Source organism: Molossus molossus, unplaced genomic scaffold, assembly GCF_014108415.1.
Source record: "Molossus molossus isolate mMolMol1 unplaced genomic scaffold, mMolMol1.p scaffold_m16_p_4, whole genome shotgun sequence".
In the NCBI taxonomy this organism is placed as follows: domain Eukaryota; kingdom Metazoa; phylum Chordata; class Mammalia; order Chiroptera; family Molossidae; genus Molossus; species Molossus molossus.
Window position 1 is genome coordinate 46,153,798 of NW_023425377.1, and position 26,410 is coordinate 46,180,207.

The 26,410-nt window shown below is 41.1% G+C and overlaps 1 protein-coding gene across 1 annotated transcript; it reads left to right on the forward strand.

The window, feature by feature from the left end:
- Positions 1–2,082: 2,082 nt before the first annotated feature.
- KPNA7 (karyopherin subunit alpha 7) lies at positions 2,083–26,041 on the forward strand. Its single transcript, XM_036241736.1, has 10 exons — positions 2,083–2,148; positions 3,286–3,414; positions 12,063–12,145; positions 12,578–12,846; positions 14,158–14,240; positions 16,540–16,803; positions 18,223–18,456; positions 19,859–20,041; positions 23,148–23,294; positions 25,988–26,041. Exons 1-10 carry the CDS (start codon positions 2,083–2,085, stop codon positions 26,039–26,041), a joined length of 1,512 nt encoding a protein of 503 aa, XP_036097629.1.
- Positions 26,042–26,410: the final 369 nt, after the last annotated feature.

Consider the following 26,410-nt stretch of genomic DNA (forward strand, 5'->3'; position numbering starts at 1 on the left):
TAAAACAGGCAAAGTCACCACAACAAAGCCTCCGCTGACGTGTTCTCCTATCTCGCCATGGCTGGCTGATGGTGCTTTGGTCTTGGGACTTGTCCCTGTCCTCGTAGTTGCCAGCTGTTACCAGTAGTGCCTCTGAAACTATATTCTCTTTTTCTGTCTCCAGTTTTATTCTTTCTCCTGGTCTTTTTCTCATTCTTCATTCTCTTGGGCCCTAATATGAGTGTCACCAAGACTCAATTCATGTTCTGTTCCCACATAGATTCATCTGTCTTCTTAAGACATCAGTCTTGGATCTCTAGGATCTCTAGACTCACTTACAAAATTAATCACATTGTTTACATATCCCTTCCAAATTTATATCTAAATTAGTCTTTCCTACCAAAATTATTCTCAGTTGCTATACATTCAAGAATAGAGTCAATAGACTCTGGTCTTCTTTATCCAGCTTTCTTTCTTTTTTTGGTTTTTTTTTTTTTTTTGGTTTGTTTGTTAATCCTCACCCAAGGATACTTTGTCATTGATTTTTAGATAAGGAGGTAGGGAGAGAGAGAGAGAAACATCAATGTGAGAGAGACACATTGATTGGTTGCCTCCCGCATGATCCCAACCAGGGCTGGGGATCAAACCTGCAACCTAGGTTCATGCCCTTGATCAGGAAACAAACCCATTGCACTTCAGTCCACAGGCCAATGCTCTAACTGCTGAGCCAAACCAGCCAGAGCAGCTTTCTTCTTTCTAAAGTGTAGTCTTGCCCATTCTGAATACTTAGAAGCAAATATTCATTATACACTTTTAAGAAATATCATTCCCTGAAGCCTTGTAGAAAGTTCAAACAGCCCTGCTGGTGTGGGTCGGTGGATTGAGCATCGTCCCAAGGACTGAGAGGTCCTGCTTCAATTCCCAGTCAGGGCACATGCCTGTATTGCCAGCTCAATCTCCAGTAGGGGGCGTGCAGGAGGCAGCCAATCAATGTTTTTCTCTCTCTCTCCCTTCCTCTCTCTCTAAAATAATCAATGAAAACATATTTTTTAAAAAGTTTAAATGTAGCCTGATTTTAATAATGTCCTCTAATTGAGATCCAACTCCCTGTGTGACCTTATCATCCACCAACCATCATCCAACAAATATTTGAGTACCTACTTCCTATGTACCATGCATTGTTAAGGGCCTGAGAAATTGTACCTAAGACACACATGGTTTCATAGTCATTGGGAGTAGAGGGAGGAAGATGCACAAGAAACAAGCAAATATCAGGTGGTGGTAAAAAAAAAAAAAAAAAAAAAAAAAACTATGGAGAAAAGAAAACAGACTGAGTGGGAAGACACTTAGATTATTGGATGGGAAGGGGTTGTTGGAGAAGGAGTGGGCTGGGGCCAGTTCACTGGGCATCACAGAAAGTTTGAGTTTTCTTTTAAGATCAACGGGCAGCCAGTAGAGAGTTTTCAAATGGGAGAAATTACATGTTTAGATTCTTGTCTTTAAAAGATCACGTGGCCTCTATGTAGAGAACAGATTAGAATATGGCAATGGTAAAAGCAGGAAGAATTGTTGGGAGGCAATTGCCATAGTGTGAGTGAACAATGGTGGTGACCTGGTTCAGGTCTGCTAAAGAATTAAATGGAGTGGGTCACACTTGAGACGATCCTGACACAATCAGCTGGTGGATTGGGGGTGAGAAGAGAGGGCTATCTTTCTATCATAGCCTAGTTGGGTTCCTTACCATCCTGCACATATGCTCTGTATAGAACTCCTTGGACACAGCCACATGGAAGGGTTCAGTGTTTTATTTCCAGCCTACCCCAGCCACCAAGGGCCCAGTTCAGGCCAAACTGCCTCTAAAAGGTTTTCCTTCTATCTGTAGCCCAGGACTGGTCCCCTCTGAGCTCCCACAGTGCTCATCCCCTACTGAGCTGGCATGGTGACGCCTGTGGAAGTGGACTTCCTGAGTCTGCTCTCCATTCCACCATGAGCCCTTTAAAGGCTTAGAATCTGGGTGGCTTTAACATAGTGACCTATACACTGGACACTGAAAATCTCTTTGTAACTGTCCTACCTACAGGTGGTTTACTTCTTCCAGTCAATATGCCGACTTTAGAAGCTCCAGAAGAGAGGCTGAGGAAATTTAAGTACCGAGGCAAAGATGCATCTGTAAGTAGAGGCAACTACTTCACTCTAACAAGGACTAGTGTGGTAAAATTACATGGTTGAAATGTATCAAAATAGAGTGGAGGGTGTGGAAAGGGGGGTGACTAAGCCAATATAGCAAAATGTTCATTGTGGATAGGTACATGGGTGTTCACCAAATAATTCTTTCTACTTTTCTGTATGTTTGAAATTTTCATAATAAAATATTGAGAGGGAGGAGGGCAAAAGCTCAAGGACTTAGGAGTCAGGCAACTATGGACCAAATCAAGGTCTCCACATGATCTTAGAACTTTCTTTTTTTTAATATGTTTTCTTTATTGATTTTAGGGAGAGAGGAAAGGAGAGAGAGATAGAAACATCAATGAGAAAGAATATTGACTAGCCACCTCCTGCATGCTCCCCACTGGGGATCAGGCCTGCAACCTGGGCATGTGCCCTGACCAGGAATCGAACCGGAGACCTCTTGGTGCATGGGTCGACGCTCAACCACTAAGCCACACTGGCCAAGCCATGTAAATTTTCTTAAGTTGAGAACGTCTTCAACCTAAAATTCATCCATCCATATAGGTTAGATCATTTCTCTAGGATTCTCAATACTATAAAGTCTGAGTTTTGCTTGGTATGAGAAAAAGGTTGTTTTTATTTTAAAGTTTAATCTCTCTGTCTTGTGTTCAAGTAAAACTCTTGGGACTGGATTAATATGACCTGGAGAGTGATTCTCTAACAGTGAAAATGGTCAGGGACATCTGGGCCTGGGCAGTCCACTCATAACCCCAGCTGGATTCCCATAGCTGGAAAGCTCAGGCCTGCTCTTCAGGAACTAATCAGCACCACTGAAGATGTGCGCAGACTCAGGATACTTTGTTCAGCTGTCTCTCCAACTGAGAATTCTGGTCTGCCAAAGGTATACATGATCTTCCTTTACTTTCGGAGGAAGATTGACTGTTCTTCTACATATTGTGTAGCAGAGGAAAGCTAAGGAGGTAAACCGAGCTAGGCTATTTACTAGCTGTGTGATTTTAACTCTTCCAGTCTGATGAATCTGTGAAATGAAATCAGATGCTTTGTGTTCTAAAGGCTAACATGGTAACAGCCTGACTTCCCAGCTCCAAGTGCTCCAATTCTTTCCTCCCTCACCAGCTGAGGCGACAACAGCGGATAGCAGTCAGCCTGCAGCTCCGAAAGGCCAAGAAAGATGAGCAGGTCTTAAAAAGAAGAAATATCACTCACCTCTCTCCTGACCCAGTTTCTGAAGAAGGAAACAAAGGGGTATGTTGAGAATGTAGCATTTAGAGCAGTTGTATGTAAAATACATCCTTAGTACATTTATCTGGTTTGAAATGTTTGATTCAGAACTTGCAAGCTCTAATGGAGGGTCCTGAAGGAAAGGGGTGAAGAGATCATGGATAGAGTTAAACCAGCATTGTCAGAGAGCTAAGGGGCATTACCTTTGTGGCTGTGAGTCTAGGATCTGGGTTCTAATGGGGGGGGGGGGTACTGCTTCTAATTGAAAATTCACTTGCTGCCACTCAGCCAGAAACAGGAAATGCGGATTCATGAAGGTTATGTCTCAGCAGAGGCATCTAGTCACTTAACATGTCAAGTCTTGCCTAGGACTTGAATGCTGCCCTCTCTCTTCCCTGCTCCATCCACCCTAACCTTGCTCAATACAAATCCTGGGTGGACTTCCAGGCCAATACTATTTTTTGTGATCCCTTCCAGAATGCTCTGACCAGGAGATTTCCCTTCTTGGAACTCCAGTAGCATGGTATCTACATGCCTTTGTAGCTCTGCGCCTTTTAGGAGCTGCCACTGTATGTATGTGTCATCACTGCAGTCTGCGCGGCTTGGGGCTCTTAGAGGCAGAGAGCGGCTCAGTCTGGGCAAGTGGATTCGATGATGTGTTACCAACCATCACTAGAGGGGCTGTAATCATTCTCCGACTTGCCATAGGACTCTGAACCATATCTCTACTTAGTTTCCTTTATCTAGACTAGTCCCTAAGAGTACCCCCATCCAAGAAAGATGAAACTATGAAATGAATGAGTTGTTTTCCTTTTTATTCTATATTATGAGCCTTTTAAAAAACTAAAATATTATTCATGTACCACGAAATTCACCTTTTTAAAAGTATATAATCAGCCCTGGCTGGCTTGGCTCAGCAGTTAGAGCGTCGGCCTGCGGTCCAGAGAGACCCAAGTTTGGTTCCCACTAAGAGCACGTACCTCAGTTGCAGTTTCTCCCCAGCCCTGGTTGGTCGTGCGGGTGGCAGCCACTCGATGTGTCCCTTTCACGTCAATGTTTCTCTCTCTCTCTCTCTCTCTCTCTCTCTCTCTCTCTCTCTCTCTCTCTCGCTTCCTCTCTGTCCCTCCCACTCTATCTGAATAAAAAAGTGGAAAAATGTCCTTCGGTGAGGATTAAAAAAAAAAGTATATAATCAATGTTTTTAGTACATTCACAAGGTTGTACAACCATCCCCACAAGTTAATTTCAGAACATATTCATTATCTCAAATAGAAACCCCATACCCAGAAAGCAGTCTTCAATCTTCCTTCCCCCTAGTTTCCGGTGTCCATGAATCTACTTTCTGTCTCTGAATCACCTTTTCTGTGTATTTCATATAAATGGAATCACATGATATGTGACCCTTCATGCCTAGCTTCTTTCACTTAGCATCATGTTTTCAAGGTTCAGCCATGTTGTAGCAGTTATAAGTCCTTCAACCTTTTTTTTTTTTTTTAAATGCTTTTATTGAGTTTTTTAGAGAGAGAGATAGAAACATCAATGTGAGAGAGAAACATTGATCGGCTGCCTCCTGCACACCCCCTACTGGGGGTCAAGCCCACATCCCGAACTTTTGCCCTGACTGGGAATTAAACCGGGACCTCTCAGTCCATGGGACCATGCTCAGTCCACTGAGCTATGCCGGCCAGATGGTCCTTCATCCCTTTTGTGGCTGAATAATATTTTATTGCATGTATATACTGCATTTGGTTTATCCATTAGTTGGTGGACATTTGGGCTGTTTCTACATTCTGGCTATTATGAATAGTGCTGCTATAAACATTTGTGTACAAGTTTTTATGTAAATGTGTTTTCAGTTCTCTTGGGTACATACCCAGGGGTAGAATTGCCAGGTCATATGGTGATTCTATGTTTAACTCTGAGAAACTGCCTGTGGTAAGCTGAATAAAGTCCCCTCCCCCAAAATGTATCCATCCCATAAGCCCCAGAACCTATGGATATCACCTTGTATGATAGAAGGGACTTTGTAGACATGACTGAGTTAAGGATCTTGAGATGAGGAGATTGTCCTTGATTATCTGATGGGTCCAATGTAATCACATCAATACTTATAGTAAGAAGGATGAATGACAAGTCAGAGAAGTTGAAATGATGACAGAAGCAGAGATTAATTTGCTGTGCATTGAAGATGGAGAAACAGGCCACAAGCCAAGGAACACAGGCAGCCCTACTAGAAGCTGAGAAGGGCAGGAAAACAGATTCTCCCCTCTTAGCCTCCCGGAGGAACCAGCCCTGCCAACACTGTGACTTTAATCCACTGAAACTGATTATGAACTTCTGACTTCCAGAACTGTGAGAGAATAAGTTTGTGTTGTTTTAAGCCACTAAATTTGTGGCAGTTTTTACAGTAGCAATATGAAATATGCTGCCAAACTGTTTTCCCAAGTAGCTGCACCATTGTACATTCTGATATCCTAACCAAGGTTTGTTATTGTCCATTTTTGGATTATAGCCATCTAGTATATGTAAAAGGCTATATAGTGATTTTGGTATGTTTTTCATATGACTAATGAGCATTTTTTCATGCGCTTATTAGCTATTTGTTTACTTTCTTTGGAGAAATGTCTATTCAAACCCTTCGCCCATTTTTAAAATAAAGTAATTTGTCTTTTCATTCTTGAGCTGTAAGAGTTCTTTATATATATTTTTTGGATACTAGACCTTACCAGATGTATGACTTGCAAATATTTTCTCCCATTCTGTGGGTCATTTTTCTTTTTCACCATTTTGATAGAATCCTTGAAGCATAGTTTTTCATTTTGAAACAGTCTGATTTATCCACTTTCTTCTTTGGTTGCATGTGCTTTAGGTATCATATCTAAGAATCTATTGCCTAATCCAAGGTCATGAAGAATTATCCTTTTTTTTTTTTCTAAGAGTTTTATGGTTTTAACTCAGGTGTTTAGGTCATTTTTCCATTTTCAATTAATTTTTGTAAATGATGTGAGTAGGAGTCTAATTTCATTGTTTTGCAAAGGATATCCAATTATCCCCACATCATCTGTTGAAAAGACTATTCTCTCCCCTATTAAATGGTCTTAACACCTTGTCAAATATCAGTTGACCATAAATATGATGGTTCATTTGTAGACTCTGAATTCTCTTCAATTGATTTATGTGTTTATCCAATGCCAGCATAACACAGACTTGATTACTGTAGCTTTGTAGTAGATTTTGAAATTGGAAAGTGTGAGCCTTCCAACTTTGTTTTTCTTTTTCAAGATTATTTTGGCTATTCCAGATCCCTTGCATTTCCATATGAATTTTAGAACTAGCTTGTCAATTGCTTCAATAAACTCAGCTCAGCTTTCAATGAAGATTGCACTGAATCTATGGATCAGTTTGTTGATTATTGCCATCTTAACAATGTTAAGATCGAACCCACAACCTGGGTATGTGCCCTGACCAGGAATCAAACCCACAACTTTTGGTGTACAGGACAACACTCCAACCAACTGAGCCACCTGACCAGGGCATTTTTTTAGTTGTTTTTTGTTTTAAGGTATAAATTTAGATTTTGGATTTGAGATCTCTCTACTTTTTTTTTTTTTTATCCTCACCAGAGGACATTTTTCCATTTTTTGTTCAGATAGAGTGGGGGGTGGGGGGGAGAGGGAGAGAGAGAGAGAGAGAGAAACATTGACGTGAAAAGGACACATCGAGTGGCTGCCACCCACACGACCAACCAGGGCCGGGGACAAATTGCAACCGAGGTACATGCCCTTAGCGGGAACGAACCCAGGTCTCTCTGGACCGCAGGCCGACGCTCTAACCACTGAACCAAACCGGCCAGGGGTCTACTTTTTTAATATATGGATTTGTGGCTATATATTTCCCTCTAAATTCCACTTTAGCTGTATCTTATCAGGTTTTCAGTAACAACTTCTGTCTGAAAGTTTATTTTGTCTAATGTAAGTATACTCCTTTCATTGTCAACCCACTTGTGCCTTTGAATCTAAAGTGTGTCTCTTATAGACAGCTTATAGCTGGATCATAATTTTTAAATTCATTCTGCCAGTCCTTTCTTTTTATTGGGAGTGTTTATTATATTTATATATGCAACTAATAAAAATAGTATTTATGTCTGCCATTTTGCTATTATCTATGTCTTATGTCTTTTTTGTGCCTCTACCTTCATTACTGTGTTCTTTTGTGCTAATTGTTTAATATTTTAATTCCTCTGTTGTTTCTTTCGCTATGTTTTTTAAATTATTTTTTTTAGTTTTGTCCTGGGGATAGTTAATGTCTTAACTTATAACAATCTAGTTTGGAGTAATATCAACCTAATTTTAATAATATACAAAATTTATGTCTATGTAGCTTCATTTTCTCCCCTCCTCCTTTTGCTCTTATTGTCATTCAAGTTACTACTTTATACATTGTGTGTCCATCAATATAGATTTATAATTACTGCTTTATATGGTTGTCTTTTAAATAATATAAAAAGGAGTTATAATGAAAAGAATTCAGTCGTGGCCATTGTTGCTCGGTGGTTAGAGTGTCAGCCTGTGCACTGAAAGGTCATGAGTTTGATTTCTGGTCAAGGGCCCATACTTGGGTTGCAGGTTCAATTCCCTGGCCCTGATCAGGGCACATGTGGGAGGCAACCAATCAATGTGTCTCTCTCTCTCTCTTACATCGATATTTCTCTCTCTCTCTCTCTCTCTCTCTCTCTCTCTCCCCCCCCCCCCTTCCTCTTTCCCTTCCACACTTTCTAAAAATCAATGGAATAAAGTATCCTCAGGTGATGATCAACAAAAAAAATTTGTATTTTTATATTGACTAATATATATCTTTACTGGTGTTCTTGATTTCTTAATGTAATTTTAATTATTGTCTGCTTTTTATTATCTGAATAACTCTTTGTACAGAGGATTTACTAACAATGTGTTCTCTCTGTTTTTGTTTATCTGGATATGTCTTAATTTCCTCTTCATTGCACTTTGTTAGATATAGAATTCTTGCTTAATAGTGTTTCTTTCAGCATTTAAAATACGTCGTCCTAATGCCTTCTGGTCTCCATGCCTTCTGGTGATAAATCAGCTCTTAATCTTACTGAGGTTGTATGCATGATGAGTTGCTTCTCTTTTGATGATTTCAAGGTTCTTTGTTTTTGGCTTTCAACAGTTTGATTATGATGTGTCTATGTGTGGATCTCGGGTTTTTTCTATTTGGGATTCATTGAGTTACTCAAATGTGTAGTTTTGTTTTGTTTTTGGCTTTTTTTATGCAATTTTTATTAATTTATTTTTGTTAGAAATGTTTTTCCTCCCCCCTCCCCAGACACCCTTCTCCCAATCCCACCCCCTCCCCACGCATTGTTGTTTATGTTCATTGGTTATACATACATGCATATAAGTTCTTTGGTTTATCTCATCCCTCCCCCTACCACCCCCTTCTCTGAGGTTTGTCAGTCTGAACCATACTCCTTTCTATGTCTCTGGGTCTATTTTGTTCATCAGCTTATTTTACCAATCAGAAAGAATAGGTGCACCCCTATGTTCATAACAGTGCTATTTACGATAGCTAAGATCTAGAAAAGCCCAAATGCCCATCAGTAAATGAGTGGATAAAAAAGCTATGGTACATATATACACAATGGAACACTATGTAGCTGTAAGAAAGAGAAATCTCTTATCCTTTAAGTCAACATGGAGGGACCTGGAAAGCATGATGCTAAGCGAAATAAGCCAATCAGAGAAAGACAGATACTACATGATCTCACTTATTTGTAAAATATGATTAACAAAATAAGCTGGTGAACAAAATAGATTTTTAAAAATGTTTTTATTGATTTTTTTTTTTTGAGAGAGATAAAAACATCTATGTGTGAGAAAAACATTGATTGGCTGCCTCTTGCATGCCCCCTATTGGGGATCAAGCCCACAACCCAGGCATGTGCCCTGACCTGGAATCTAACCAGGACCTCTCAGTCGATGGAACGATGCTCAATCCACTGAGCCAAACCAGACAGGCTGTAGGTTATTTTTAAATCAAATTTGAGAAGTTTCTGGAAATCACTTCTCCAAATATACTTTCTGCTCCCTTCTCTCCTCTCCATCCTGTTATGCATCATATATTGGTATTCTTGATGGTTTTCCACAGAGCTGTAAGGATCTGTTAACTTTTGTATTTGTTCTTTTGTATTTATCTTCCTCAGACTGGATCTCAATTGACCTACCTTCAAGCTTATTGATTAGTTATTCAAATCTACCCACTTGCCCCTTTAGTAAATCTTTTATTTCAGTTATTGTACTATCCAGTTTCAGAATTTCTAGTTGGTTCCTATTTATATTCTATCTCTTCATTGATATTCTCTATTTAGTGAGGCATCATTCTCATACTTTCCTTTAGTTCTTGAGATATGGTTTTCTTTACTCCTTTGAACATATTTAAAGTCTTTGTCTAGTAAGTTCAATGTTTGGGCTCCTCAGAGACAATTTCTAATGATTGTTGGTTTTTTCATGTGTATGTGCCATATTTTGTATGTCTTGCAATTTCTTTGGCAATTGGTCATTTTCGATAACATAATTGGGAAACTTTGGGTATCAAATGCCCATTTGCCCAGAGTATTTTGTTGTTGCTGGGTGTTGTTTGTTCAGTGACTTCTGAATTAATTTTATAAAGTTTGTATTCTGTTATGTGTGGCCACTGAGTTCTCTGCTCAGCTAACTCAGTGATCAGCTAATGATTGGACAGATTTCCTTAAATATTTGGAACCAAGAATTCACCCAGTCTTTGCCAAGGGGTTCTGTATATGCATGTTGGGGCATGCATACTCAGCCAGAGAGTTGACAGCCTGCCTTAATTAAACCTTCACTTGCTGCTTGCACAGAGTCTCCAAGTCAACCAGAGGTGAGGGCTCGGGGCCTTCTCAGTATTTGTAAGTATGTGCACAGCCTGTACATGCACTTGGCCTTATACATTTTTAGGACTGTGCCAGAGTTTTCAAAGTCTCGCTGAACATCTCATCCCCCAGCTTTTCCTTTTAAGTTTTTTTTGTTAGTCTACTGTTTACCCCTAAATCTTATTCAGCACCCCTCCTTCCAAAAGCAGCTGTGGCCCTGGTCGGTTTTGCTCAGCGGTTAGAGCATCGGCCTGCGGTCCAGAGAGACCTGGGTTTGGTTCCCACTAAGGGCATGTACCTCGGTTGCAGTTTGTCCCTGGCTGGGTTGTGCGGGTAACAGCCACTCAATATGTCCCTTTAACGTTGATGTCTCTCTCCCTCTCTCTCTCCCTCTCTCTCTCTCTCCCTTCCACTCTATCTGAACAAAAAAACAAAAAAATGTCCTCAGGTGAGGATAAAAAAAAAAGCAGCGGTGAAGTTAAAGAAATTCCTCTAATTGTGTTAAATAAATGCCCCCAGGGAAAGGACTTTTGCACTGTGTGATATCTGAGTCAACTGAAATAAAGAAAACCTTACAAATTGAATATCTCAAGACACTACCAGACAGGTCAAATTATAATTTATGAAAACAAGACTTTTAAAAAGCACTAACTCATTCTGCCTCCTCCAGTGAATACTGAGCAGTTGGTTTCCCAGGCTAGCATGGAGCTAGGGGGTAGGTGGGAATAAGGCAAAACAAAATACCACAATACTCATTGTTCTTCCTGAGATCTACACATTCTCTTGAATAAACTTTTTTTTTTATCCTCATCCGAGGACATTTTTCCATTTTTCATTCAGATAGAATGGGAGGGGGAGAGAGAGAGAAACATCGACCTAAAAAGGACACATCGAGGGGTTGCCACCCTCATGACCCAACCAGGGCTGGGGACAAACTGCAACCGAGGCACGTGCCCTTAGTGGAAATCAAACCCTGGTCTCTCTGGACCACAGGCCGACGCTCTAACCACTGAGCAAAACCGGCCAGGGCTAATAAACTCTTTTAAGCTTAAGTAAAACAAGTTGTTGCAAACCTTTGGTCAGTTTTTAGAGTTCTAAAAATGTTGATTCTGACTGTTGTCAGTCCGTTTTCTTGTTGCTTTTATGGATGAGAGAATTTTTGGAGGTCTTTACTCTGTCATTTTTGCTAACATTCACTAGCATGTTCTTTTTTATTTTTTTTTATCTTCACCCGAGGACATTTTTCCATTTTTTGTTCAGATAGAGTGGGAAGGAGAGAGAAGAAGAGAGGGAGGGAGGGAGAGAGAGAGAGAGAGAGAGAGAGAGAGAGAGAGAGAGAGAGAGAGAGAGAGAGAAAGATCGATGTGAAAGAGACACTTTGAGTGGCTGCCACCCACACGACCAACCAGGGCCGGGGACAAATCACAACCAAGGTACGCGCCCTTAGCGAAACCAAACCCGGGTCTCTCTGGACCGCAGGCCAACGCTCTAACAGCTGAGCCAAACCAACCAGGGCCACTAGCATGTTCTTATTGCATGTTATAAAAAGCTTTCTGGGAATCCGAGTAATGACAGGAATTACCTCTCCCCCAGAGCATAAGGAATATCCCAGAGATTTATAAGACCAGCAAATATTCTTCTGTATTTTGCAGATTGGGACATACTGTTTAAGCTAGCCTGTTCTAATCAAATAGATGGCTAGACTAGATGACCTTCACGGTTCCTTTTGGCAGAAACTCTGACCTGAATGTGTGTCTCCTTGCAGGTCATCCTCACCCTGCAAGAAATAATCAATGGTGTGAATGCCTCAGATCCAGACCTATGTTTCCAAGCCACCCAGGCAGCCAGGTATCACCAAACAGACTGCTACCATTTACAAGTTCATAGTTAGAAATAAGCTCCAATGGCCTATTTGGTTTCTTGGCAGGACCAAATGCCCATACAATATAAAAAAAGGCTAGTCTATCCAAAAATGAGGCTAAATATCTCCTCTACACTGTCCTTGAGAACAATTTAAGATATACAAGTGCTGTCAGAGATGAATTGCTTAATTTTAATTAACCTCTACAGGAATCTTTGTGATAGATCATACCTGAAGGGAAAAATGTTGCTTCATCACTGCAAAATGTGGTAGGCTAAACTCTAGGATATTAAGTAGCTCTCACCCAGCTGTTTGTCTCATGTAATAGTTAGGAATACCAGGAACATCTATAAAGGAGGTTCTTAATACCTGCCTCACGTGACTTGTTTTTTGTGTGTTTTTTCTCTTTCATTGCAAAGGAAAATACTATCCCGGGAAAGAAACCCTCCTCTCAAACTGATTGTTGAAGCAGGGCTCATTCCCAGGCTGGTGGAGTTCCTGAAGTCCTCCCTCCTTCCCCGCTTGCAGTTTGAGGCAGCATGGGCTCTAACCAACATTGCTTCAGGGACTTCAGAGCAGACTCGAGCTGTTGTGGAAGGGGGAGCCATCCAGCCCTTGGTTGAGCTCCTGTCTTCCCCCAATATGACTGTGTGTGAACAGGCAGTGTGGGCCCTTGGTAATATAGCAGGTGAGACTCTCCCCTCAGAAAATAGTGAGTCATGCATGTGGCATGCTATAGGAGTCCTGTCAGTAGTATTGTGACTTGAAATTTAAGTATACATGCCTAGAAATGCTGGGGGAAGTACAACAGGCTTTTCCAAACTTCAGGGTCAAGTTCAGAAGCTATAAATTGAAACTAAAACCAGACAATGGCGGTATGTCCTAAAGCTACAGGCTACCTAGGCACATCTGCCAATACAAGATCCTACACTCTTAGGTCTTAATGGCTTCAGGAACGAAGGACAAGCTTTGGCTTATGCAGTGTGGGGGTTTTTGACAGATGCTTATAAACCCAAACCCTAAAAAATTCTACCTACAGAGAAATTTGCCAACGGAACATACAAAAAAGTGTTTTCTTAGCCTGGGGTAAAAGTCTCCCCTGAAAACACAATCCTAACATCAGCCTTATAGATTTGGGACTTGATGCTGTATTCCCTGTGAGGTCTAGGAAAGCAAAAGCTGAGGAGTTAATGCTGCAAGTTGAAAGCTCCCTGATTCCTGGCTAAATATAAATATAATTCTCTCTGGGGAAAACTAACTCAACTAGGTCCCTCAGGATTTTGACAAAGTAAAATCAGCCAAATATTAGCAATTTCAAGTTCAGAGAATCAACAAACCACCATGACTGAGTCAGCAAAAAACAAACAGTATGATTAGACCTCCAAGGACTTCAGATATTGGAATTAGCAAACAGACTATAAAAACGAGTCTGCAGAAGTAAGGCACCTATTGCAGAGATGTTGTCTCTCATTTTGATTGGTTCAGTAAGGAAGAGGCAAAATTGGGTGGTATAATGTAACTTATGCTTTGTCTGATGATTAAAGAGTTACAAACTAAAACTTCTAGGGTTTAGAAATTTGGCATTCTAGCCAGTCACAGATAGCTGATGACTAACCCTATCTATCTCTCAGATTTGTTCGGAGTTGCATGTAGAAGTTACTGCCCTGTGCCAAAGTCTTCTGGGAAGACAATTTAGTCTGCAATGGCCTTTGTCTTCCAGAGAACCATGCTATAAAATGCTATTAGCATTTAGAGAGCACTGCCTGAACCCAGTTGGCTGGCTCCTTTATGTGTCCATAGACTGCTTATGGCAGTTGCTGCTATGCGGTGCCTGCTTTCACACCAGGCCTATCTACCCAACCAACATGTTAAAGACTTGGGATCAACTTCATGACTACACTGTCTACTTGCCTCTTGCCCTTTGCACAGACTTCTAAAAATTAGTCACCTATCCCAGAATTCTTTTGTTCCTCTTTGAATGTCCTGTTCTTATCTGTAGGTGATGGACCAGAATTCAGAGACTTTGTTATCTCAAGCAATGCCATCCCACATCTGCTGGCCCTGATTTCATCAACCATACCAGTGAGTGTGCTCAAATTAGAAAACCTAGCTAGTAACAAGTTCCCAAAGTTGAGAAATTGAGGAAGTATTTCCAAATCAATGCTAGGTCATGTGGTCACTACCTAGCCCCTTAAGACAGTAGTTATAAAGAAGGGCTAGAACTGAATATCACTTTGGATGGAAATTGATCAAAATTTGTCTTCAGCAGGCAATAGATTTTTTTTTTTTTTGAGAGCATTGGCAAATATCTGTTAAGATTTTTCTCAGTTTACGATCCTGCAAAATCAAATGACTAAACTCTACCATTCAAGGGGCACAGACAAAATTAGTGGCTCACCAGATCTGTTCCTAGAAAATAAGGTTTAGGTTTGAATATTAGAGTAAAAATAAATTGATATGGCACCCTGGCCAGGTGCTTCTATTAGTTGGCATGTCATTGCCATATACCAAAAGGGTTGTGGGTTCGATTATTGGTCAGGGCACATTCTCCTCTCCCCTCCCTTCTCCCCCCCCTCCCCTTACCTCCTCCCCTCTCTCTCTTCCCCTCCCCTCCCCTCCCCTCCCCTCTCTTCCCCTCTCCTCCCCTCTCTCTCTGTTTCAAGTCAATAAACATTTCCTTGGGTGAGAATCAAAAAAAGTCAATTGATGTGGCAAAAATAGAGGACTCCCTGGATTAGTAATATAAATTTGTATTCTAGCTTTGCCTCAAACAAAATAAAGAGAAAATAGCTTCCAAAAGACAAAGAAATATACACTCTGCTCTCACAGTGGGAGAAAACCTGACATGGTTGAACCAGAAAAAGGCTGGAATGACCAAGGGAGTTTGCAAGGAGAAAGTGTAATATGAAAGTAGGACAAGGGACTTGGACATCATCCTGGTGGCAAAGGGAAGCCTTTGGAGGATCTCAAGGCAGAAAGTAAAGTGGTCTGATCTTTCAGAAAGATCCTCTTGGATGTTTGTTGGAGGATTGTAGCACAGGAAGATGGTGGAGCAAATGGAAATGGGATGCTGCTGTGCTCGACATAGAAGTAAGACTGAAATAAGCAAGGATGCCCCAGGTTCTGGGTTAGGTTATTTTAGATGACTGTCTTCCTAGAGAAATGGGACATCTGGAGGGAGAAAGATTCAGAGTCGTAGGTGTACATATTAAGTTGAAGTGAGTGAGAGGTACCATTGCAGCAATATCAGGTAGATGAATATGCAGGTCTAGATACTTGTGCACACATATACCATTCAACTGGACAAGATCGACTAGAGCAGGGCTTAGCTGCTTGTGTTCGTAAGTAGAGTTTTATTGGAGCACCGCCATGCCCATTCATCTACATACATAATTGTCTGTGGCTCTTGTAGAGTTACAAGGGCAGCATTGACTAGTTGTAACAGAGATCCTGTGGGCCCACAGAACTAAAATGTTTACTGTCTGGCCCTTCATAGAAAAATTTGTCAATCCTTGATCTAGAGTGTGGGGAAAGTCCGGGACAAAGTTCTAGGGGTTCTGACATTCAGAAGTCAGGCAGAGCCTGCCAGGAAGACTGAGAAGAAATGTCCCATTCAGTAATAAAAAAACCAGGTTTGGTGTCACAGATATCAAGGGGAACAACAGGTGATCACAACTGAGAGGGACAGTAAAGAAAGCATCTGTGGGATCAGTGACTTGGAAGAAGCTGATTTCATCACTAACCACAAAGAAGTGGGGTCAGAAACCAGAGTAGGAGAGGTAGAAGCACCAATGGGAAGCACCAGGTAGATAGTGAATACAGATGCCTCCTTGAGGATAGACTCTGAAAAATAGAAGTGAGGGGGATGGCTACAGAGGTGCCAAGGGTCAGGATTAAAGGTCACAGAGTGTGCTTCTATATTGCTGGAAGTGATCCAGGAAAGAGAGGTGATCCTAGGGACAGAAATGTTAAAGGTGAAAAGTGATGGAATTCAGAGGCAAGGAAGGAAGACTAGTCCTTGAACAGAAGATAAGAAATGTGGTTATGACATGTTGGTTATAGACTGGTGGGAAGAACAAGAAACTCCTGCTTTCTTTGTTTTGCCAATGAAAAATGAAATTAGGTCATTAGTTGAGTTGAGTGGGGAAAAACATCTTAAAGAATATAAGGAAACCTCCATCTAACAGTTGAACGGGAAATATAAAACTCATCTTCTGTGTCCCTAGTATATATACATCACTACCTGGAACAAATTCCAGTTTGTAGTTCAAATTCTTTGGTTTGTGATGGTCAAGAATATTGATCAAAGATGGCAAGGACACATTTCTATTTGCATTTTTCCTTCTTTTCACTTGATGCTAGAAGCAGTCTCTTGTTACAGATTACATTTCTGCGGAACATCACATGGACCCTGTCCAACCTGTGCCGAAACAAGAACCCGTACCCCTGCAAAAGAGCAGTGAAGCAAATGTTGCCCGTCCTCTTCCACCTCCTGCAGCACCAAGACAGTGAGGTGCTCTCTGACACCTGCTGGGCCCTGTCCTACCTCACTGAGGGCTGCAATGAGCGCATTGGCCAAGTGGTTAACATGGGGGTGCTGCCCAGGCTGGTTCAGCTCATGACCAGCTCAGAACTCAATGTCTTGGTAATTGTCCCAGGTCTTGTCTGTCTCTGTATGGGTCTTCTGATTAGAGTTGTGAGTTTTATTTATTTTAGTAACTTCTGTCTCCACCTGCTCCCCCCCCCCCGCCAAGTTTCCACACAGCTCTCATCCTTTACCTAGAACAAAGTTTATCATCTGCATTTCCCTGGTCTCTGCCACTCTCTAGCTAAACACTTGACTCTATTTTGATCCAAAATCCTAGTGGGTATTAAGTAACATACTTTTTCTTAACCTGATAACTAGAAATTATGGAGAGCACCAAATTAAAATTGCATGTAATCCTTTCACCCAATGAACTATCCTTCTGTAGCCTTTCCTTCTGGTAGTCTATATGTGTAGACATTAACAAGTTGACTGATATAGGATGTGTGTGTGTGTGTGTGTGTGTGTGTGTGTGTGTATTAATGTAAAGCTCATGTAATATTTGAGTTTAAGTATAAAAGAAAATTCCTTCTTACCCTGTCCCCAGTTTGTTCTCTAAAACTATTTCAGATATAGGTGAAAAGTAAGTAAAACCAATACCAAATACTTTGCTATGTTATGAAACATGTCACTTACATAATACCCTTCTTGAAAATATCATTTAAAATGTACGTGCCCCTTTTTATTTCTGTGCCTAATATTGTGTATTATGCAGCCCTAGTGATCATCTGTTCTGAGATTAGCATAGTATTCCTCAGATGTCAGAGTTAGTTTGGGGATAGTGCTGGTAGCATGGAGTGTACAAAGAGAATATCTATAAGAAATCGCTTATCCTGGATGCACAGTGGCAAATTAACAGGCCTGGCAAGGTTGTGATTAGCCTATAGCACTACTTCTATCTCTCACTTGAGCAGCAGACACCCAACATGACAAGCTAGGAGAATTCTAGAACTGCTCTCTCACTAAAGTGCAAAGAAACCAAAATAAATCCAAAATCAGCCCTCCAAGGACAGTTGTCTGGAGTCCAATCATAGACCCTTCCTGGGAATTGTAAGAGGGGGTTTGTGAATATATCAACAAATACCATTGGGATCTCATTAGCTCCAATAATATAAAGAACAGAAACTTGACTCTGGAGCTAAATGTAAATTCAATTTCATTATAGACACTACAATCAATTTAGCAGTTTTCCCAAGGTGGGACATAAAAGGGAGCATCATTTCTTGATAAAGGTATCCCTTGACCTCTATCCCACTTGAGCTACTACTGCTGGGAAGCTGGCAAGTACCTTAAAGCTATATAAACAGCCATCAATATGCTGAATTAATAAGGGTCATAGATGTCATTGTTCGCAGGCTTCCAGAGAGCCATCAGCATAGCATGACTAACGTTTGAGAGGGCACAGATCTTGTGTGATTGTCAACTTCCACTGTGATAAATTTGCAATACTTGGTTACACTTCTAGCCTTGTTCTTCCAGACCCCCTCTCTCCGCACTGTGGGGAACATTGTCACAGGAACAGATCAGCAGACCCAGGTGGCCATTGACGCGGGCATACTAATTGTGCTACCCCAGCTCCTGCTACACCCCAAGTCCTCCATCCAGAAGGAGGCAGCCTGGGCCCTGAGCAATGTGGCCGCGGGGCCCCACCAACACATCCAGCAGCTGATTGCTTCCAACACTCTGCCTCCCTTGGTGGCTCTGCTAAAAAATGTAAGTGGCACACTCATTGTCAACAACAAAAGACTACTTTCCAACTGGCTCTGTACTGAACTCCTGCAAGAATTCAGACACAGGCTCAGAGCAAATTAATTGAGACCACAACAAAATTATGAAACATTAGTTTCCCAGCTCTACTAAAAAAAGGAAGGGACATCCCGTTTTGGACAACCCATGGAAAATTTAGAAGACTAAAACAAGCGCTGTTTAATGAAAAGGTGGTCCCACAGCTCAAATACCTAGAAAAATCTTGAGCTGGTAAATAGTGTTAGAAGAATGTGCTATCTACTCTCTACTTGCCAAAAGAGGAAGGAGGTTTTGTTTTGTTTTAGAAGGAAAACCATATCTGGTTATGCTATTATACACTGAAGAATGGTGACCTTTTCAGTATAAAATCACATTAATTAAAGTGGTAACATACACAGAAAATCCAAATATAAAAACAGAAATACAATAAAGCTTCCTCTTTCCTCCTGATTCCCACTTCCCTTCCCCAGGGCAACTACTATTGTCAGCATTTTTTTTTTTTTTTGGCCACCTTTTAATGAATGAGCTGTATTTTTCTGCTTAGGCGTTCTTGCTCTAAGGTTAGATGATGGGTTCCCAGGTTTTCATTAAGTATGAAAAGTTAGGTGAGGTGTGCAACCCAAATCATAGCATCTTCCAGTCTATTAGACACTTCCTGTCCTGTGTTCTACTGTGAGTCTGTACATATTCTAATCAGAAACACCCAGTCATGAATCAAGAAGTAATCTTATTTCAAACTATGCTTTTTGAATAATAACTTGCTTGGAGCCATAAGCTGTTTGTTTTTTGTTTGTTTTAAACTGAGGTCACAGTTTTCCCTGGCCACAAAATGGGAATAACTCCTACCCAGGGACAATAGGATCTATGATCAATGACTCCCATATCTCTGAGCCAAATGCTTTTTATAAATGCAAGGGATGCACTGAGTGATATTTCAGTGGCATTCCTCTGTAACCTGTGGGCTGTCTCAGTCACCAAGATCACATCTGTGTGCTTAGCTTTGTCGCTATGGAGCTTGTCCAAAGTTTTACTAGGGCAGAAAGACTAGGAATATAGACATAAGCCACTATTATCTGAAATTCCAAGCATGATTATTAATTTATATTGATTACCTGGATTGGTTTATGTTGGTTCTGTTTTTCCCATAACCCAAATTAATTAAATGAGACTATTTGAACTAGAACCTCTCTCTAAAACCCCATATGAGTCTGACTGCCTCCTTCTTGGCTTCAGTTCCCCATGGTTTTCAATGTAAATTGCACATATAGTCCTGGCTGTCTCTAGTCTACCTAGAAACTGAACCAAGTTAGTATCACTGTATTTAAGTTCTTCGGGATCTGTAAAGAATGTAAATGTTCTCTTTCTGCAGGGAGATTTTAAAGTCCAGAAAGAGGCTGTCTGGACTGTTGCTAACTTCACAACTGGGGGCACCATGGACCAGTTGCTCCAGCTTATCCACTCTGGAGTGTTGGATCCACTGGTGAACCTGCTCACCATCCCAGACACAAAATTTGTTGTCATCATCCTTGACATAATCTCTTTTCTTCTCCAGGTGAGCTGTTCTGCACAAGTTGGTTTCTAAATAACACTTTCCAAACTTAAGACATTTCATTTGGTTCTTAAAATCCAAGTAGGATTCTCTTTCTTCCCAACTCCCCTATCTCCTTCCTCTGTGCCCACATCCTGTGGATAACAATAACAAGAAGACTTTCAAAGAAGGTACATTACATTATCTTCATTTTCTCAAATGCGTGCCTTTGTTCCCAGCACTGGTTTAGATGCTTGGGATGTGGCAGAGCAAAGTCCTTGCTCTCAAAGGGCTTATATAGTCGTGGAGAGGGGGACAGGCACCTCAGGTGGGGAGTTGTAGGTAAATGTATCTGAAAAGAGGTAATCACTGATAGCTCAGAGTAGGGAGGGGAAGGTGAAGGTGATCTCCTATATGCAGTAGTTCGGAGAATCTTCTCTGAGGAATAACTTTTAAGCAAAGGCCTCAAAAGAAGTGCGTGAGTCTTGTGGCTCTCTGGGGAGTAACATTCTAGGAAGAGCAAGGAGTGGGGTATGGCTACAGCAGAGTGAAGGGATGGAAGGTAGTGGGAGATCAGGCTCAAGGCACCCAGGGGCCAGATCACATAAGCTCTGTGAGAACTTTAACTTATCTGAGTGAGATGGAGAAACCAATCGAAGGTTTGAAGGAGGGGGAAAATAGTCAATGAGCCACATGGCTGGCTCTTTTAGAAGGCTAAAACACAGGATATACTTGAAGAAGCAGCAAGAAGTTAGCAGGGATATATGTTAAAAGGCCAGACTAGGGTTCCTTTTCCATTCAACTATATGGCTGGGGAAATAGACAACAAAGACTTGAGTCAGAATTCTAGAAAAATCTTATTTCTGAGAGAAATGTAAGTGAAGGCAACATTTTATGGTATTTTTCTCAGTTCTATATTGTTGCATAACAAATTACCCCTTAGTGACTTAAACATTTATCATGTCACATAATTTATGGGGTTAGGAATCTGAGAGCAGCTTAGCTGGATGGTTCTAGCTCAGGGTTTTTCATGAGGTTCAAGATGTCAACTGGGTGCTTCAGTCTTATCTGAACACTTGATGGAGGCTGGAGGATCAGCTTCCAAGATGACTCACTCATGTGCCTGTCAAGTTATTCTCACCACATGGACCTCTCCAGAGGACTGCTTGAGTATCCTTACATTATGGCAGCTAAAGCTTCCTCTGGAGCAAGTAATCTAAGAAAGTAAGGTGGAAGCCCCATGTCTTTTATGACCTATAATGGAGGTCATTTCAACAACATCCTGGTGGTTGCACAAATCATCTCTATTTTAACATTCACACCAACACAACAGCATGAAGACCAGGAGGCAGGGACCACCTGGGGCCATCTTGGTTAAGGTCTTTTTATATACAACCAAGGCATTTTTTTAAAAACAGATTTGAGCCCTGGCTGGTTTGGCTCAGTGGTTGGAGCGTTGGCCTGCGGTACAGAGAGACCCAGGTTTGGTTCCCACTAAGGGCACGTACCTTGGTTGCAGTTTGTCCCTGGCCCTGGTTGGTCGTGCGGGTGGCAGCCACTCGATGTGTCCCTTCACATCAATGTTTCTCTCTCTTTCTCTTCCTCTCTCTCCCTCCCGCTCTATCTGAACAAAAAATGGAAAAATGTCCTCGGGTGAGGATAAAAAAAAAAAAAAAAAAACAGATTTGAAACATAGCCTGACTAGACACTGAGACTTTGAGCAAATCACACAGAGTAGAGACTTGGTGGCCAATAGACTAAGTTGGACATAACAAATTTATAAAAGTAAATTTGGGTTATAGAAATTTAACTTCATCTGCTTCATTTAAAGTAAACACTTGGGATTCTTTCTTGGGAGAGTCTAGGCAAATCATATCTGGTGGACCAGTGAGGCCCCTGTATCAGATGGAGGCACTTGGGACAGTAGGTTAGAAAGATCAAGATGATACAGGAAAACTTCAAATGGGCAGCAGAGTGCAGTTGAGGTTCTTTGAAGTAACTTTGGGGCCATTGGCTGTTAAGGTCCAAAATCCTTGGCCAGGGCTCTTGCTGCCCACAGCCCAGTTTTCTTTCTGAGGCTAGCCTGGCATGTTGATTCCTGCCCTACTTTCTTCACTCACATTCAGTAACTCATAGGACTAGAGGGTACAAAGGCTTAGACATACAGTGCCGTCAGGTAAATAACGTGGCCCAAAGAATGTTTAATTTGACCCATAGGAGTTTTTTATTACTGCTCACAAAATAGCAAGCAGAGCCCTTCTGGATATGACAGGAAAGTTTTTTCATCTTCCTCCACTTCCCCCAGATATACTGTTTAGCTGAACTATTCCCTCTTCTTATAACACTCAGCCCTTATTCTTTCAAAACTCTGTCCTCGCTGTTCCTTCTTTTGAGAATGTTGTTACCCTATAATTGATCCAGCACAATGTTGTTCATTAAGAACTGTGTTACTTTCCAAGCCTTCCGTGCACATCTATAATTTAAGCTTCTGATCATTTATTATACTTTCTACACCATAACAATGATTTACTTGTCTCTCCTGATAGTATGAGTTAGTTACAAAAGGCCCTCTCTAAATCACATCTGTATCTCAGTTTTGGGTGCCTCACCCATCATATATGTGAGCATGTGTGAGTGAATGAATAGCCCTGGATGGTAAATCCGGGGACCAGCATTGGATTAAATCTTCTCACATGGCTTGTTTCCAGGGACCTCGTTATTTGCCATGGTGTGGCTTTTGTTACTGAGGATCTCCTGTCTTACCTTCCAAGGCTTTTAGGGAGTGCAAGACCAGAACATCTGTATTTACACAGCATTATTTGAACATTCTATATTAAAATAAGTTTTATTAATTAGAAGGGGATAGCTACTAAATAGAGGTAATGACATATTTATGGATAACAGCACATTCAGCAAAAGAAATATTATATTTTTGCAATGAAGAAAAAACCTAAATACATATAACATAAATATCCAAAAAGGGAGGCAGACCATGCATGTTTAAATCAATTTGGGAAAAGTGAAACTGGCTGCCCATTCCGGTAAGGGAAGTATTTGGTCCAGTTGCACGGGTGAAGCTCCCCCTCCCCAGGTTCTTGCCCAGAGCCTCACTTTCTCTATCATCCCCCAGGCAGCACAGAAGCTTTCTGAGAAGGAAAACCTGTGTCTTCTGATTGAGGAACTTGGTGGGGTTGATAGAATCAAGGCTTTGCAATTTCATGAGAACCATCAGGTTGCCCTGACTGCTCTGAGCATTATTGAGAACCACTTTCCTGAGGTAGGTGACTTCAAGTATTTAGTGTCCATACTTCCTGGTGGGCCACCTCAGCAGGTGATCACCTGGCAGGTGCCTGTGCTGCTGCTGTGTGGCAAGTGATCAGACAGGTGGGCTTCTCTTGGGACTTAGCTTGAGTTTCTCCCCTAGCCGTGGGGTATGGGCCACCTTAGAGTAGCAGCTTTCTGGCTCATGGAAACTGTTCTAAACCTATAGAAGTTTGTCCTGTTGCCTCCGGTTTTAATATTACTCTTTTTTTCCTACTTAACTCTTTGAGGGGTGAAAGGTGGGGAACAGTAGTATGGGAGGGGATATGATGTTAAAGTGGCTTTTCATTGAAAAATGCAGACAACCAAGGCAGGCCCAGCTTTTGAATAACCATTTTGCTGTTTACTGCATTTTTTGTCTCTTTCTAGAATATAGTATTTAGAAATTATCTCTACAAAAAGCTTCTAGATTTTCTGCAGGAGCCAGGAATAATGATCAAGTAACATTAGACTTTTTTTTTAACTTTTTTTTTATTGTGGTAAAATATGTATAACATAAAATGTACCATTTTAACCATTTCTAACTGAGCAGTCTGATGTCATTAACTACATTCACATTGCTGTGCGACCACCACCACTGTCCATCTCAGAACTTTCTTATCTTTCCAAACCAAAACCTGTACCCACTAAACTCTAACTCCTCATCCCCCTCCCTCAGGCACTGGTAACCACCATTTTACTTTCTGTCTCTGTAAATTTGACTACTCTAAGTACTTCATTTAAGTGGAATCGTATAGTATTTGTCCCTTTCTGACTGGCTTATTTCACCTAGAAGAATGTCGCCAAGTTTCATCTACGTTGTAGCATATGTCAGAATGTCTTCCCTTTTTAAGGCCAAAGAATATTCTAGTGTATGGATATACCACATTTTGTTTATCCATTTCTCTATCAATGGGCACTTGGGTTGTTTTACTTTTTGACTGTTGTGAATACTGTTGCTATGAGCATGGGAGTACAAATATCTGTTCAATTTCCTGCTTTCAATTCTTTGGGGTATAAACCCAGAATTGGAATTGCTGGATCATTTAGTAATTCTATTTTTAATTTTTGAAGAACCACATACTGTTATCAATAGTGGATACACCAGTTTACATTCCCACCAGCAGTGCTCAAGAGTTCCCATTTCTCAACATCTTCACCAATACTAGTGAAGATGTTGAGAAAAAATTTTTTTTTATCATACCACTTCACACACATTAGAATGGCTATCTAATTGTGCTTTTGATTTGCATTTTTGTTAGATATTTTTGATGTGAGGAAGGTGAGCTCAAAGTTCCTAAGTGGCCGGGTAAACAGGGATCTAGGGTTTTACAGAGTGAGTGATACTATGTTAGGTGTCAAACTTGATTCAGCAGCAAAATCCAGAGCCATACAGTAAATATGATCAGGGTGGTGGTTGTTGCTAACCAGAGACAGCTAATCTTGGTTTGAGACCAAGAGGATGCTCTCAAAGCAGAGAAGACCCAGAACAGTAATTAGCATCTTTTGGATTTAAAGCTCTTATGAAATCCTTATAATTAGGAGACTTGTCCCTTAAAGAGTATTTGGATCCTTAGGACTCATCTAAGGACTCCAGGTTAAAGACTTCTGATCTAGAAGTAACAGCTATACCCAATGTATCCTTACTCACAGTAAGGCTAGCACTTTATGTAACAAAACTGCATTTAAAAATAAGCCAGACACAAAAGGACAAATACTGTATGATTCCACATGAGGGACCTAGAGTAGTCAAACTCATAGAGACAGAAAGTAGAGTGTTGGTTTCCAGGGGCTAAGAAGAGAGGGAAATGGGGGTTGCTTAGTGGGTACAGAGTTTTGGTTTGGATGATGAAACAGTTCTGGAGATGGATGGTGGCAGTTCCACAGCAATGTGAATGTGCTTAATGCCACTGAACTGCCCACTTAAAAATGATCAAAGAGCCCTGGCCGGTTTGGCTCAGCGGTTAGAGCATCCACCTGCGATCCAGAGAGACCCAGGTTCAGTTCCTGCTAAGGGCACGTACCCCGGTTGCAGTTTGTCCCCAGATGTGGTTGGTCATGCGGGTGGCAGCCACTCGATGTATCCCTTTCACGTTGATGTTTCTTTCTCTCCCTCTCATTCTACCGGAACAAAAAATGTTAAAATGGCCCTGGCCAGTTTGGCTCAGCGGTTAGAGCGTCGGCCTGCGGTCCAGAGAGACCCGGGTTCGGTTCCCGCTAAGGGCATGTACTTCGGTTGCAGTTTGTCCCCGGCTCTGGTTGGTCGTGTGGGTGGCAGCCACTCAATGTGTCCCTTCACGTCGATGTTTCTCTCTCTCTCCCTTCCTCTCTCTCCCTCCCACTCTATCTGTACAAAAAATGGAAAAATATCCTCCGGTGAGGATAAAAAAAAATTAAAAAAAATGGAAAAATGTCCTCGAGTGAGGATAAAATAATAAAATTTAACATCTTTGATCATTTTTTTATGTATGTTTTATCACACACACCAAAAAGCTGCATTTAGGATCCATCTCAAGAAATATTTCAATGTTTCCTCCTTCAAATCCTCCTCTGAGGGAACCTCGAGGCTAATTTAGAGCAAATTCTAATCCATAGATGTGGAGGAGCCAACTGGGTGGTAAAAATGTGTTGAGAGCCTGGACGTGTAATAGTGTCTCCTCTCTCCTGAAGGAAGAAGAAAATGGCACAATATTGCTATCCTGGACCAAGATAATGAATTCTTAAAGCATTTAATATAAAAATATCAAAGCTTCACAACTTCTAAAGCCAAGGACCAAACTCTAAAGGGCAACTTCTTTAAGAAGCAGCACTCCCATATCTCGGTGTTCCATGGGTATAAAGCTTTTTAAACTAAATGTTAATAAAATTTTTGACACTTTCACCTCTATCAAAAATGCAGTTAAGCCACTTGTGTCTGAAAGCCATGTGGAATTCATTTCCTAAGAATATGTGGTTCAATGGATACCTTTAAGGATCTTAAAGTAAGATCTTCAAACCAGAGTAGAATTGTCTAATAGCTATCTAGATAAACTTTGACTTGTAGATTTGGTTTAATCAGTATTTCTTCAACATGTGGGTTCCCTTCCCTTTTCA